Here is a 15,749-nt window from a genome sequence, read left to right on the forward strand (position 1 = left end):
ACTGACATCACTGGCCAAAACATCCTCTAAGGGGGGAAACATTTCCACTGATCCCCGCTCCACACGTGCACCCCACAGTACCAACTTTTTCCTACATCCACAGAGTTGATCGTGTGCGTAAAAGACGTTTCTCTCACATCAGTAGACAGCAAGCAGATAGCTTTTCCGGTTTACTTTTTCCCTCGCATCGCGCCTCCCCTAAAGTGCTCTGGCGCCCCCCAGGGGAGGCGCGCCTCACACTTTGAAAACCGCCGTCTTACACAAAACTGCAGGTTAAACTGAGTCAACAAACCATTTTCAGTTACTGATATTAAAAGATTTGTTTCAAGACATTTGCTGGTTCAACGACACTTAATGAAACAACACTTATCAAAGGTTGTTTGTTTATCCTTAACTTGTTTAGCTTTTCACTAGAAAACTTTAACTTTTTTTCTGCCTCTTTCTTTGTCCAGTCTTTGGCTTTTAGATGTTTTGAGCATTTGCATAACAATCCAAAGCATGACAGAAATATCTATAATATTTAGAGTAAAAAGTTTGGTTTGAACTTTAAATAAAGTATCTGAAAGTTGATACATTGGTAATGTTGACAAAGCAAAACTAAGGATCACTAACTTTTCAAGTTAGTTCAGCACTCATCCTAACATACATTGATTAGGTGAGAAGATCCTGCAGCAACAAATCATCCCATATCATGACCCTTCTACCACCGTGCTTAGCAGCTTATATCAATTGTTTTGTATTTTCACCTAATAGGTTTCCAATCTGTGTCTCTGGAGCCACTAGTGACTCTTTAGCTCTTTTATAACTTTTTTTTAACTAAAAATGATAAAGAACTAACTAAAGTTTTTAAATATAGATGTAATAAGAAGTGCAGGTTTCTACCTATTTTTTCCCCTGTGCTATTGATATTACCACTAACATGTGGTAATATGCTAGTGGAAATATTACCACAATATCATATTGTGGAAATTAAAAAGAGAATGCCTTCCTTTTATTTATTTTCATAGTATGTTCCTTCTTTTTGCGAAACAATGAGGGGAAAAAGTCATAACAGCGTGACTTAAAGTAAATCGGAGAAAATGTCGACCGAAACTCGTGACTGTGACTGATATTTATTATTTGTTGTTGAGAAGTTATCTGTCACAGTTTACACTCCATGTCTTATTGAGTTTGTTTCCTCTATGATGAAATTTAAGCCTCTCTGACCTAGATATTAAATATACATTTACGAGTTGATTAATTTACTTTAAGTTGAAATTAAAATCAAAAGAGTCAAACAATTTTACATAAAGCCAAATAAATGTATATTGTTTTTTTTTTAATCTCCATTGTTATTTTGTTTAGCAATAAATAAAATGTCACATGACATGACTATTTCTGTACATAAAGGTCTAACTGTAGTAACCATGTCTTAATGTGGCAACAATGCTGTTGTTCTGGGAAGGATGAGCCCTAGGCGTCTTCCAGGGCTAAATAAAGTGCAGGAATGTGGATAATGACTTTCAGGTTGTTGCTCACACCAGCAGCAGAAAGGCCAAGCTATGCAATGCCTTAATGTTGAAGTTAACATAGTTAGGCAAAGGAATGAACTCGTCGGGCTTGTTTGGAAGGATTGTCGGGAAAGCTCTATGTAAAAAAACAAACAAAAAACAAAACATGTGCATACCTTAAATACAAACTTACATTTATCTTTTGTAACAACACAATACAATTTGAACTTTTGACCACGATGCTCAGCACTGCCAGGAGAAACGTGGAGGAAGACTCTTGTTTTGGGTCTCGGTTTGCAGCTGCAGAACCTGTTGTTAAAACCCAGTCCTCAAAGTCCAGTGTCCTGCAGCTTCTAGATATGACTCTGTTTCAACACAACCGAGTTAAATGATGAGGTGACTAGCTGGATATATTAATATTCTTATAAATTAATTTGTAGAATCGTGAATTGAAACTGTTTTTATCTTCAAATTGTGGCGCTGGAAAAGTTTAACAACTTTGTGCTTGAATTTTGCTGTCAAAAAAGTAAACGAACCCCGATTAAACCATAAACAGTGCAAAAGTTTTGTAGTATCAGTAGTTTTCTTACTGGTAACCGACCAATATCTGGTTTATTTGCTGTGATTGTGGATGAAATGAGGAAAATACATCAAAACGTCCCGTAAAACAGAACTATACAAACCTTGCTCGTCTCTTCCATACTTCCATAAGAGGCGTACTTTAGCTTATTAGAGGCAATTGTTGGCTGCCTGGAAACCACCGAGATGACTTCTGATGACTGTAAAACATGCAACCGGTTCTTTAGACTTCAACTTACAAATGTTCTTATTTGTAAGAACATTTGTTTTATAAATAAGAACATCTCGTCTCTCGGCTGTTTTTCAGGGCCAACCTGAGCGACTCGTACTTCACCAACAGGCAGGACCGCTACGTGCTCCTGGAGAACTGCAGGGAGGTGGCGGACTTCTTCTCCGACCTGGTGGAGGCCGTGGGGGACGTCTCCCTGCAGCTGCAGCCGGACAACTCGGTCACCGTGCAGGACGGCATGGTGCACCCCTACAAAGGTAGAAACCGGACACGCATAGATGCAGGCTGTTTTGACAACGCGTGACACTCGGCGCTCGGCTGCGGCGGCTGACGGGTTTGGCTAATGGAGCTTGAAAGCTTAGACAGGCGAGGAGATGCTGGTCAGCGAGGAGGACAGAGAGAGCTCTTGCGGTTTGTTAGCCACGCAGCCGGATGTGAAAATGTCAGATTTCTATTCACACACACGCACTCACCCCCGCACACACACACACGCATTCATATAGCTTGTGTCTGTAACTGGAGCACAGCCTGCCAGGATGTTAGTTTAAAGGATGAATGACATCATGTCTGCAGGATTAGACTGCAGAAACGGACACCAGGAATAGAGATGTGATGTCACAGTGTTGCTGGAAGAAGATATGGACAGTAGTGGGAACTGATATAAACACGCACACACCAGAGCCATTTCTACTGGAAGACTTGGAAGATTTGAAATGAATTAGAAACAATGACGGGTCCTGATGCACAGCGGCAGCAGACAGCTTGGAGACAGAAGATTACTCATTCAAAACAAATTACCAAACACGCCTTCACACTCACCTTTTGGAGGAGTATCACCCATGATAAGCTGACTCACATCTAACTGCTTCACTTCTATGCTTTCCCATAAACACAGTTTTCTTTGAGGTTTGACTTTTACTGATTTTCTTTTACTGAAACGGCAAAAATGTGTTTTAAATCCAGCGGAAATTAAAGAATTACACAATATGATCAGTTTTAAATGATTAAAGAATTTGTCTCTAAAGTTTCCCTAATTTTTATTTAACCCTAAAGATTATTTTACGGCTCATGTATGATTACATAGCTCCAGTACAGTAAAAGTAAAGCAGAAAAGATGTAACTTTTGGTGAAAAGTGGTTGGTGCTGAGGTAAAAAATACAAAAAAAACATCACACACTTCCGGGGGAACAAAGATGAAATGGGGAAGTACTCAAAGAGTTTCTGAGTTCTTGCAAAGAAAAGAAGCTAAAAATCTATATATAAATAAAAAACATTTATTTAAAATACTTCACACTATAGCTTCCAGTTATTTTATTGGCCACAGGTAAGTAAATAAACCTTTTTTTTTCTTTAAATAGTTTGCAAAAAAAAAAAAAAAATCTGAAAAGTGTGGTATGCATTTGTGTTCAACCCCCCATGAGTCAAAACACAATAGAACTTTATAATAATAGGAGCTACAACTAAATGTCTCACAATCAACTTTGCATATCTGGAAGCAAAAATGTTTTTACTATTTTTGCAAAATAAGTAGTTTGAGTTTGAGAGCCAGGGCTCTCAAACTCCAGTCCTGGAGGGCCGCTGTCCTGCAACCTTTAGAAGTGCCTCTGCTGCACCACCTGAATAGAATAATTAGGTCATTAGCAAGGCTCTGGAGAACAGATCTACACAAGGAGGAGGTAATTAAGCCATTTCATTCCAGTGTTTTGTACCTGTGGCACATCTAAAAACTGCAGGACTGCGGCCCTTGAGGACTGGAGTTTTGACACCCCTGATCTAAGCTGTTCGGTTGCATCTCCAACTGTGTTGTTGTCCTGCTGGAAGGTGAACCTCCAGCACAGACTCTCACCACATGATGCTGCCACCACTGCCACCATATTTCACTGATGGCGTGTTCAGCCTGATGTATGACGGCTTTCCATCACACGCAGGTGGTTTTACAGGTTAATGCAGAATTTTTGTTGTGTTTATTGTGGGGCCTGTATCGTATCGGTTATCATTCATCGTGATGCATATCTTATCATGATAGTGTCATAAATTCCACTTAATTACAGTTAACGTTAACTCCTAAAACTGTCCTTATTGCTATTTATGCTACTTTATGCAGTGTTTCTTCATTAAAAGTGAATCAATGAATATCAATAAATTTAGAAAATATTCTTAGTTGCACTTACTGTGTGCGTTTGTGACACAAATCACACTTCTTTATGTGATTGGTACCCTAAAGAAGCAGATTACAAATAGTAATGCTTCTCAAGAGTGTCGACATTTGTGTTTGTGGGGCTCTAATTGCTGTGACACACAGTCAGAGCCATGCAGTTGCCTTAAAAAGAAGTAATAAATAGCTCTTATTGTTACAATATTACCTCCGAATATCTTGATGAGATTTTAAGTCCAAATCGCCCAGCTTTAGTTGTGTTCCCTACCTTCTTGCCCCTTTCATTTTAGGTAGACGACAACGTTTTGGAACATTTGCAGTTGAACTGCACTCTTTCTATTTTCAGACGATGGGTTGAAGAGTCCTCTGAGAGACGTTCAAAGCTAGGAAAGTTTCTTTTATAAGCTAACCCTACTATAAACCTCTTCAGAAACCTGCATTCCTTGGTCTTCATGATCCTAACGAGCCTCTGAGACCAGAAACAGAACAGCTGCTTTTTTTATTCAGCGTTTAAATGCAAACAAGTGAACTCTACTTATCAATTAAATGAGCTTCAAAGACAGTTGGACGGAGTGTGTTTCACGTACGGATATAAAACGGCTGAACACAAGTGCACTTTTGGTTTTTCTGTCACACAAAACCCCAATAAAATGTATTTTCTATGGCGCAAACTCTGAAAAAGTTCAGGAGGTGTTAATACTTTTGCGAGGTGTTGTATTTCCATTTTCGTAGGAGATTTCCTCTACATATTTTACCCATAACTCACCACTGTCATAAAACTAACAAATCCTTGACCAGAACGCCGCAACCCCGAGGTCGCTCCGACCCCTTCTCCCTCTTCACGTCAATCTGTGTCTCCATGGCGACCAGGAAACCGGGAGGACTTCTCGGCAGCGGCGAGGAAGCGCATCATGGAGGTCATGAGCTCGGCCCGCGTGAGACAGCAGCAGCAGCTGCGGCGCCGCTCCAGGGAGGAAGAGGCCAGGAGCGAGGAAGAGGAGGACACCTGGGTGTTCCCCCTGGTCCAGATGAAACCTCTGGGCATCCAGACGGACGAGCAGGTCACACAGGTGAGCCTCTTCTGTTAACACAGCTGGGTCTCCTCGCATGTCGGGGGGAGAAGATGAAAGCGGCCGTGTTTGTAAGTCCTTCATCTTCTCCTTCTGCGTCTCCCCGGCGTTCCAGCGGCTGCTGACAGACGCCGGGCCGGACTCCACTGTGTTTCTAACATCGGGTTACTTCAACCTGACCCGGGCTTACATGCGGCTGGTGCTGGAGACCGGAGCCAGCTACCGCATCCTGACCGCCTCCCCAGAGGTCAACGGGTTCTTCGGGGCCAAAGGCATCGCCGGAGCGATTCCTGCAGCCTACATTCACATCGCCAGGCAGTTTTACAACCGAGTGTGCCAACTGGGCCAGCAGGAGAGGGTCCATCTGCACGAGTACCACCGGCCGCAGTGGACGTTCCACGCTAAAGGTTGGTGAGGTTCAAAGGTCAATCTAAGGCCTCGAAATATATTTAGCTCCATCAGATTGGATGGAGAGCATCCATGATGATGGGACGTTCACAGAGTCTTTGGTCCGAACAATTTTTATTGTTGCTTTTTAGTTTTTGAAGATTTAGTTTTTAGGAAAATCTGGATTTTTTTGGGGGGCGTCCGTAGTTTAGGGTGATCCAGTCAGCCATCTTGTTTGACAAGCATGTGAAGTATTATTTTTTCTTTTTTAGCTGAGATTTTAAATTTTTTAAATATAAGAAAAAAATCATACTATTATTATACTACAGTTATAGTAATACAATAATAGTCATAAGGCAATAAAGTCAAAATAATGCGAGAACAAAGCCTTATTACTAGAATAAGGTCAAAATATAAAAGGATGAAGTAATAATAATTTTATCAGAACTCCAACACAAAAAATAACAAAAACTTAAATGAGGAATGTTGAGCATTTTGTGAACTTTGGTATCGGTTTTCCAGATAAGAGAATACTTTATCTTTAAACACATAAACATCAAATTACCTTCAGCAGCAGGATTTTGAAACAATTGACCAAACAACTGAGTCTATGTTGAAGAAAGAACAACGTCACATCTCAATAACTTTTGAAGCTTTTTTTCATCAAAACAACTTTTTTCTCATAATTTAAAATTCTTCTGGTAAAAAAGTGTCTTATTTTCTTCCAATATTACGACTATATTCTCGTAACTAACTGCATGTTTGGACTCTTTTCTATAATATCTTTTCTTCCAGTTTTACTCTGTATTTATCTCCATCCATCTTTGCATCAAATCTCACCATCTTCCCTGTTCCTGCTAAAAAAAAACCCAGCCTCCCCACATCATGATAATGCCAGCGCCGTGTTTCACCATGAAGGTGTTTCAGCAACTTAAGTTCCTTCGAGCATTAAGTTCCGTTTGTATCTCATCTGGTCAGAGAAACGTTTTCTGGACGTCTGCAGCTCCCCCTCCATGGTTAAAACGGTCTTTATGGTGTGAGTGAACTGTGTGCAAACATCAGGGTGATTTTGTGTGTTGGAGAAGCTTGTAAATGTCTACGAACTCCAGGAAATTTGTGTTATCTGCACCTCCCCACAGACAGTAAATATTGCAATCTGAACTGCTGATATTGCTCTCAGTACCATTAGTTAGTTCTTTTAATTTCACTAAAGCAGATTTTCCAAGTAAAGTTAACAACTGAAAGATAATTAGAGGTCCAGTTAGCTGATATAATGTCATAAAACAAGGATAACAAAATAAGATAAATAGATATTTAGCCAGTAAAGGGGCTCCATTAGAAAGGGAATATAAAAACATGAAAAGTCTTTTAAATCTTCTATTTTTTGTTGTTGTTGCTTTTTATAGCTGTTCCTCTGGTTTTCTTTACACATTGAGTCTTAAATTATAATGGAATAAAATCAAACATTTCATCATCTCAAATGCATCAAATATGTCCAGATTTTCCGTCTTTGGTCGTACATTTTATTGAAGTCCTCTGCTTTTTCATGTACACTTTGCTTTCTTTACACGTATTAAGTAAAATTCATTTACTTATATTTTCTTTGTGTTTTATTTTTTTTAAAGAACTGTTGGTTCTCTTGGTTCTGTGTTGGAGTCCTGACTGAGGAATTATTTTTTTATTGCAACGTTTGGCTCTTCCTGCATGGTGGAAGTTTGCCTGAAACCTCTAAGCTACCAACAGAGATCTGCTCAAGAAGCGGACTATTGTTTTGTTTTCAAAACATTATTGTTTCTGTCTCCACTACCAGGAGAATGTTTTTAATATTCAAAAAGATCATAAAAAGAAGGGAAAATGACTAACATCTGTTATAATTCAAGTTTTGGCTTCAATAAATAGCTTATTTACAGGCTGTTGTGCAAACTTTGATGTCAGCATGACACCAACAATGTACTCACAGATCAGAGCTGGAGAACCAAGACATTTTAATTAAGTTGTATTAAACTTTCTCAAGTACGTAGAGGTTATCAAGTCAGTTTAGCTTATTTTTCATAAATTATGTAGGTCCTAATTTTAGAAGAATCTTAACAAGAGTCTCAAAGTTACCATTTCATAAATCTTGTTACTCTACATTTATTGTTAGAGATGTGAAAATAACCTTTGAAATAAATGCTGTCCAGATGTTCATTTTGGATTTTATTTCTGAAATAATCTACTCAAAGTAAAGATGTGAGATGATTCTGCTGCAGTTCTAGATTATTTTGGTCTGAGGAGTATTTTTGTGTGCATGAAGTATTTGTACTTAGTTGTACTTTTTAGTTTTACTTGAGTAAATTTGTTACAAAGTATCTCTAACTCTTACTTGAGTAAAATATCACTGAGTAACTTCACTGAGTGATTAGTAAACTCACCAGACACACCAACAGTTTTTGTTAAAGTTTTATAAACTTCACATAAAAAGAAGTAGATTTGGGAAAACATTTCTCTTTTGCCTGATTTTGTTGTTTTTGTAATTATGTTATGTATATGAATTTTGTTTCTTAAATTTCCACATTATTTTATATTTTGGTCTGTCTGATTGCGTAATTTTTAAATCTTGAACGACTGATGTTTTGATCAGTTACTCAGTACTTGAGTAGATTTTTTTTTTTACTGGAGTAAGAATATATTGAAGTAGTGCTACTCTTACTTAAGTACAAGTTTTAGTTTTTGAAAAGCTAATTTCTATGTAGTGTGGAGGTTTTTTCTACATTTTTCTCCTCTTTTAGTGATTTTTTTCTTTTCTGTCTGTGATATTTTGTCATTTGTTTTCTGCCAGCTGCTCCTGTTAGCAGGAGCGACTGTCAACCTTTTTTCTGCCGTTTCTCCTGTGTTGTAATGGTTCCCTGGAGAGCTAGCAGAGCAGCTGAGGCTCTTTTTGGTATGAATCCATTAGTCAGGCCCTCCACCTTTCTCTTTGCTTTTATTTTTCCTTGGCAGAAAAAACGAAGTAGGTAGCCGTTTATGATTAATGCTGGCGTGTGGGCGCTGCTAAATGATATGTTGTCACAGCTTCAGGGTAATTGTGCGAAATGGCGTTTTACTCGAACAGCGTTGCATGATTCCAGGTTCGCTTGGTGCCAGAAAAGTCCAGAAACAATGGGATTTCTTCATTTCTGGTGTTGTGCAAGGGCCATAAATGAGCCGTTCTCTATATGAAGCGGCCCATTAAGAATGATGGGCTCTGCTGTTTTTCTTGTGGTTGTGATGGTATGTAGGTTGAGGCAGGAATCTTGTACACTCACTCTGTTGTAGCCTCAGGACAAGGATGCACACTCACTCACTCTCTCTCTCATATTTTGAGGTTTTGGATCAACACTGGGGATTTCTTCTTGTGCTTCCTTTCAGTTGTGGTTTCAATCTGCTGAAACTTTACTGACCCCCTCCCGCCCCGCCATCTTCTTCACAGGTCTGTGGTATTACCTCCGGGGGCAGGACAGGCCTTGCCTCACTCTAATTGGCTCTCCTAATTTCGGTTACCGCTCGGTTCACCGCGACCTGGAGGCCCAGATCGCCATATTGACGGAAAACGAAGCCCTTCAGAGCCAGCTGCAGGAGGTCTGCTCGTCACAATGATGATGATGATGATGATGATGACGAATGGTTGTGTGGCGCGGCGCTCACCTGTGTTTTGACCCGGCAGGAGCAGGAGACGCTGTACCGGCGCTCCACGGAGGTTTCCGACTCCACGTTCCAGCAGCCCAATCGCTACGTCAAGCTGTGGGTCAAGCTGGTGACTCCCCTCATCAAGAACTTCTTCTGAGATCCAAAAGGTTCAAACCGAAACACGCAAACACTTTTTACACACGATGAAACCTGAAAGCAATAATGTGTGAAAGGGGAAGTATTATGTAGAATCGACTTTTTTGAGTGTTACATTATGTTATTCCTTCATCCTAAACATGCCAGGAGTGTTACTTTCATTCTTTCATGCATGTTTGAGAAATCCTTTAATCTCCATGGCAACCATTGAGCTGTGCAAAACGCCTGGGTGGACCTAGCTCCTCCCTTGAGTCGCAGCTCCTGCTCAGAGCTGCAGTTTCCAGTCGTCTCACAGATCAGCCCTCCCCCTCTCTGCTCCTTCAGACTAGCCAGCAGCAAGTAGCAAACAGCTGGGGGAACTGCACATCTGCTGAGCTCATTAAATGAGATTCTTCCCAGTGAAGCTCTGGTAAAAATGGCATTAATAGAGGAGCCATGTTGTGGTGAGTTCCTGAAGGAGGGAAGTGTATATATATATATATATATATATATATATATATATATATATATATATATATATATATATATATATATATATATATACATTAATTTTAGAACGACTGAAGGTAACAGTTACTTGATTGTGCTATAAAACGATGCTGTGTGCCTGGAAAACACATAAACTGCATTCTTTTATTAGCTTGGCATCAAAACCATGTGATTCGATTAGGTGTGCTAAGGTAGATGAACATCTAAAAGCTGCAGGACAACGGTCTTCAAAAACTGGAGTTCTCCTGACTGTAATTGTCCTTAACACTATAACAGGTTTTCCTTCCACTAAACCTTCTCTATATTGACTTTCAAACAAACGGCAACAGCCAGTTTCCAAACCAGTGATCATTTCGGGTTTATTCTTCTTCCTGAGTTTGTGACGGGCAGTCTGCTGGACAACTGTCGAGTCAGCAGTCTTCCTGGATTCTAGTCGTTGCTAAACCTGAAAGACGAGTCATTCTGGACTCAGCGCACAGTGCAAGGGGAACCGTGGAGTTACAGAAACATGGGCAATGTTAAAATTAGTGTTAGTATTAGTAGAAACAACAAATTCAGGTTTTTCCTAAAATCAAAGTGTCCTATAAAGACAAGCAGGGATCTCAAATTGTTGTTTCTTTCAAAATAAGAGCGTTCACAACACTTTACGGGAACTACATAAAAACCTTTCTTAATATACAATATTCCAACCGGGTAATGTAATTTCCATAGCTAATTGCTTGGAATATTTCATTCTGCATTCACTTTTTGAAAGCAGAATGTAGTATGACATGAACCTCAATATTTTGCTTTCCTTTTTTTATTCTAGCGTTTTTTTCCTCCACTTTTTTCCCCTCAAATTGCCCTTTTTTGCAGCGTAAACAGGATGCACCCATCAACATTTTGTGCAGCGCTGCCCGCTCACACATACAGTAAAACAAGCTGCGGGTTCTCTGAAATTCCTGCAGTCATTGTGGCGATTCCCGTCCTCCTCTTCCCAGAACCACCGCAGGGAGAGCGGGGACAGCGGGTCGGCTCATTCGCCGCCGCCGCGAAGCCAAGTGAGTCAGCGCGGCGTTACGCCGATGATTTGACACTTTGGTCGGACTTCGGCGAGGCGACCTCGCCGGGGTCATTAGGAGTAAACGGAGAGGTCGAGCCGCATTTCTCCTGCCGCTCCAGCTGAAGGACGAGCCGTCAGCTGCAGGGCGAGAGAAAACCGCTCAGTTTCTGAGAACAGGAAGTGTCTCTCAGGCTGGAAACTGCCGGTAAATGGGTGGTGTCTTATCACTACCTGGACAGAGAGAGAGAGAAAAATCTGAGTCATCAGCTGCCAGAAGGAAACAGTTTAAAATAGATCATCTTTCTGCCCTGAAATGTAACAAATATGCACACATTGAATGCCTGTTAGGAGTGGATTTAGTTCTGGAAAACTCCAGAAGGTTTGATTTGTGTCACAGGATCAGTGTAAAACTTTGTTATAAGATTCCTGACATATGAGAACATATCAGAGGAAATAAATCTTTCAGATTCAGCTTTTACTGAATAATATCTGTGTTATAAAGTAGCTGTAAAATTGAAGGTTTCTGACCTTTAACCTGTATAGTTCAATTAAAACAAGCCAAAATGTGAGTTGAGTAAAGTTTCATAAGAGCGTACTCTAATAACTGGGAGGGTTTTTCCTGACAGTTTCTCAGTCGGATCTTGCAGCAGATTCATGATCTGCAGAAAGATTCAAAATTATTCAGTGTGTCGAAACGTATCAGGAGTTATTAAACATTTTACAGAGTTAGATGCATGGATGCAACAGTAGGCCTGTCACCGTAACTCAGTCCCAGAAATTATCGCGATAAACGACAATATTGTTGTTTTGAGACCCTTTTCTACTAATACATTGATATTGACATAATGATGACAGTTTGTCGTCTGAACAAGATACTCAAAGAATCCAAAATAAAACACAAAAACCGAAAACGATAAATTAAACGTAAATAAAAAACAGTTTTAAAACCGAAACCATGAATAATTTCTTTAAAAAAAAAACATTGATCATCAGAATGGAAATTATCAAGCTCATTTTAATTGATCATGTGATCAACTGCTTATTGCAACTCAACATTAATCAATAACTGGGACTTCCCCTTTAGTTTTTGTTTCACAAATAACGACTTTCTTAATCTCGCTAAATTGTACAAAGACAACATTAAAAATCTCCCTAATCCATGTTGGTAAATGTAATCTGAGGAAACAAAGTGAGCTAAGACACCCACAGTGAAGCATGGTGGTGGCAGCATCATGCTTTGAGGTTGGTTTTTTTTTATAGCTGAAAATGGAGCGAATTATGAAAGGTTTCTGTCAGTTTTAGTTTAAATGTGTTTTAAGCAGCAGAAATAGTAACAGAAGATTTCCCCCTAAAAAAAGTTCTGAAATCATTTAGTCGTGTCTGTTTTCACATGGAAAAAACAAAAAAACGTTGCTTCTCAACAGGGGTGTAAATAATTTTATATCCATTACAAATGTGGGGAAAGATTGAGAAAATTAAACGACCTCACTAATCTTTACAACTTTCCGAAACAGTCAATCCGGTTGGGTGTAGCCCGGTCTTAAATGTGTTGCTGTGGAGGACACATAAAACCAGAAATAGTTCACGCTTTTATATAAACGTCATGAAACCGAATCAAGTCATACATTTAGCTGATATAATTAAACCAGACCAATCGAGTCATTAAGTCTCTCCAGAGCGATCAGCTTTAAATTACTGAGGCTGTTTTATGTAAAGACCTAAAAGTTTGGGAGTTGTGGGATTCGTCCAGCCGCTGATAAATAGTTTTTTGTAAGTTAACGTGATTTATGTGCGAATCGGAGTGTTTCTGAATTGCATTATGAGCTCCTGTCTGCAGCTTCACTTAATATCTGCAGGTAATTTAGAGCAGTGGTCCCCAACCTTTTTATTACAGCGGACCGGCCAAAGCCTTCGTAAATTTCCGCGGACCGGGGTGCATGCGCGTTGTGAGGATCGTCGAACGAAGTGCATGCGCGTTGTGAGGATCGTCGAACGGGGGGTGCATGCGCGTTGTGAGCTGGCGCAAGACTCAACCCTCGGCATCCGGTGTACGATTTTCAAAATAAAAGCTCCTCCAGACTCAATACATAGAACGGACATATTTTATTAGTTCTTGCGCGGCCCGGTACCAATTGGTCCACGGACCGGTACCGGTCCGCGGCCCGGTGGTTGGGGACCACTGATTTAGAGAATGCGGCTCTTACCGGAAACCACAGCCATGTTTCCAACTCCTTCACACGAAAAAAATAAATAAATATAAAAAAATATAATTTCTGACTTTGAATTCAAACAGTTTAAGAGTTAAGCAGAATAAATATGACCCAGTTGCTGATTTTTATTGTCGTGTTCCTGCTGCGTGTTTCTCCCTCTCATCTCCTGAAGAACTCGTTTTTTTTTTTTGTCTTGCTCAGAGTTCCTTTATTTTGCTTTCCTTTTGTGTTCTTTGTTTCCTTCTGGCGTGTGATCGACTTCACTTCCAGTACGTCCTCTATTTTTATTTTCCCGAAAGAAGAGGGCAAAACAAAAGCCGTCCTCTCTCCAACAATAGCCTCGCCTGAGGAGGGTGTGAAGAGATCTTATCTGCAGCTCGGTTCGTCTATTGTTGGGAAGGAGCGATAGCAGCCTCGGGCCTCTCCGGTTCGGCCGCGTTCACATGCAGCGACGTCCAGTCGGGATCCAGAAAAACTGCCGGCGTTTGTCTGTTTGTGACCGCCCTCTAGTGGTGAAATGTTGGCACTTCAGGAGGGAACTTAACACGAGGTCAGGGTTCATCTCAGTACGTTTTAATATGATCAGTGAGTTAATTTGTTTCAGTGACAAAACCTTATTCTGTATATTTATTCTACGCAGTGAAATATATGAAGATTTATTTCTCTTAAACCAAAATCAAAAAATTATTTTCTCAAAATAAATATAGTACGTTATAAAAATGGCCAGTGCTCCTTTTTTATGAATTGCTGCATCAATGCAATGTCTAATTTTACTGAAGTGAATTTTCCTAAACTCCCTAAAGGCCCCAGTAATCGATGTTGCCGATTCGCAGCTTTTTACCACATTTTTTTCTTCCACTCAATTTTCTATTAATATTCTCAGATAAAGTAGAGCACACAAAAAAGTAATTAAATCAATTGACAGGATGATAAATTAAAATTCAGTCAATTTCTACTTCAATAATTATTTTTTTGAAAGGCAAGATTGTTTAGAGGCTGTAATTTATTTACATTTTCAGTTGAGTGTGGTTTTTATTTGTTTGTACTCAGTTGTTGAAGGCTGAAGGTTATTTAAAATATCTTCCAGTTCCAGTATTAAGCGCTCTTTACAAATTAAAGTAAAGAACAAGCCAGAATTATTCTGCCACTGATGTTATATTTGTCGTGTTTTGTAAATGGCATAAAAATGTTTGGAATATATAATTCTGTGTGAAATGAATCCGTTTGTTTCCTATTTTGCGTTGAATTACTGCAGCAAATAAACTTTTGAATGAGACTTTAATTTATTCAGAGCACCTTTAGGCTTTATCATCAGAAATAATTGTGATTTTTTAAAAAATGCCTTTCAATAAAAATCCAGTGTTGCTAAAAAGTCAACTGAAGATGATTTTATCTAGTTTTTTTTTATTTATTATTTCTTTAAATTTGGGATTTTCCAAGACAGAAATGACTATTTCAAAAGTTACAAACTTGGAATAAGTGTATAATTTTTATTTGAAGCATCTATAAAAAATATTTTGAAATAACATTGCCTTATGTTCTCTTTTTTTGATAAATAATATAGTTTGTGACGACGCAATGAGAGAATTTGACGCTTTCTCATCCATCTTTGCTCATGTTTTCACTCGATGCTCATCATCTTAATGTTTCTCTTTAGGCTGCAGGCGGTTCTTTTATTTCGGTTTGGACTCGACGGTTCTGAGCCGAGGTCCTGCAGAAGGCGTTCCCCGCTGTCACAGGAAGTGACTCACGCACAGGAGTGGACGTACGATGAACTTACAGAGGGGGAGCCCTCTTCCATTTTTATATTTACCTCCGCCGTCATAGAAATCTGGATTTCTCCATTTGTACTGACCTGAAACATTTCAAACAGAGAAAAGCTACTGATCGTCTTTGCGGACCTCCAGCATGTAGCCGCGTTTTGTGCTTTCGGGCCAAACAGAGATGTGAACGTCTGCGGCGTAATGAAGGCTGTGACGGTAAGCAGACGGGTGTGGTGAAGCGCTGCAGCCCCTGGGGAGCTTTAATAACAGCTCTCACGGTTTGTTTACGGCTCTGCCCACAGATACGTGTACAGTTCTGTGTTACGTTTGCAAAGTAAAGTATCTGCTCAATTTTTAAAGTGACTCAAAATGTTTGTGTGCGTTTGTTGGGAATGGAGCTGAAGGCTGAAGGTGAAGCTTCAGGTGCAAAGCTTTAACTCCAGAAGTTGTGCTGAAACGCTGCAAAAACAGTTGTGATCAAATATTTTATTACACTTCAAATAAAACAAAACTCACAAGTCACTTTTCAGCTAA

The 15,749-nt window shown here is 39.6% G+C and overlaps 1 protein-coding gene across 3 annotated transcripts in view; it reads left to right on the forward strand.

Annotated features, from left to right (window-relative positions):
• LOC122822705 (CDP-diacylglycerol--glycerol-3-phosphate 3-phosphatidyltransferase, mitochondrial) overlaps positions 1 to 15,731 on the forward strand; it is a 29,103-nt gene extending 13,372 nt beyond the window's left edge. Inside the window, exons 6-11 of one of the 3 annotated variants that reach the window (XM_044101534.1) lie at positions 2,377 to 2,555; positions 5,324 to 5,523; positions 5,639 to 5,930; positions 9,359 to 9,507; positions 9,593 to 9,722; positions 15,110 to 15,731. In XM_044101534.1, coding sequence (XP_043957469.1) covers positions 2,377 to 2,555; positions 5,324 to 5,523; positions 5,639 to 5,930; positions 9,359 to 9,507; positions 9,593 to 9,712 — 940 coding nt within the window. In that variant the 3' untranslated portion in view covers positions 9,713 to 9,722; positions 15,110 to 15,731. The remainder of the gene's footprint in view (positions 1 to 2,376; positions 2,556 to 5,323; positions 5,524 to 5,638; positions 5,931 to 9,358; positions 9,508 to 9,592; positions 9,723 to 15,109) is intronic. The other 2 variants (XM_044101536.1, XM_044101535.1) reach the window with 2 other exon arrangements.
• The last annotated feature ends 18 nt before the right edge of the window (positions 15,732 to 15,749 follow it).

This window comes from Gambusia affinis, linkage group LG20, assembly GCF_019740435.1.
Source record: "Gambusia affinis linkage group LG20, SWU_Gaff_1.0, whole genome shotgun sequence".
Taxonomy (NCBI): Eukaryota; Metazoa; Chordata; class Actinopteri; order Cyprinodontiformes; family Poeciliidae; genus Gambusia; species Gambusia affinis.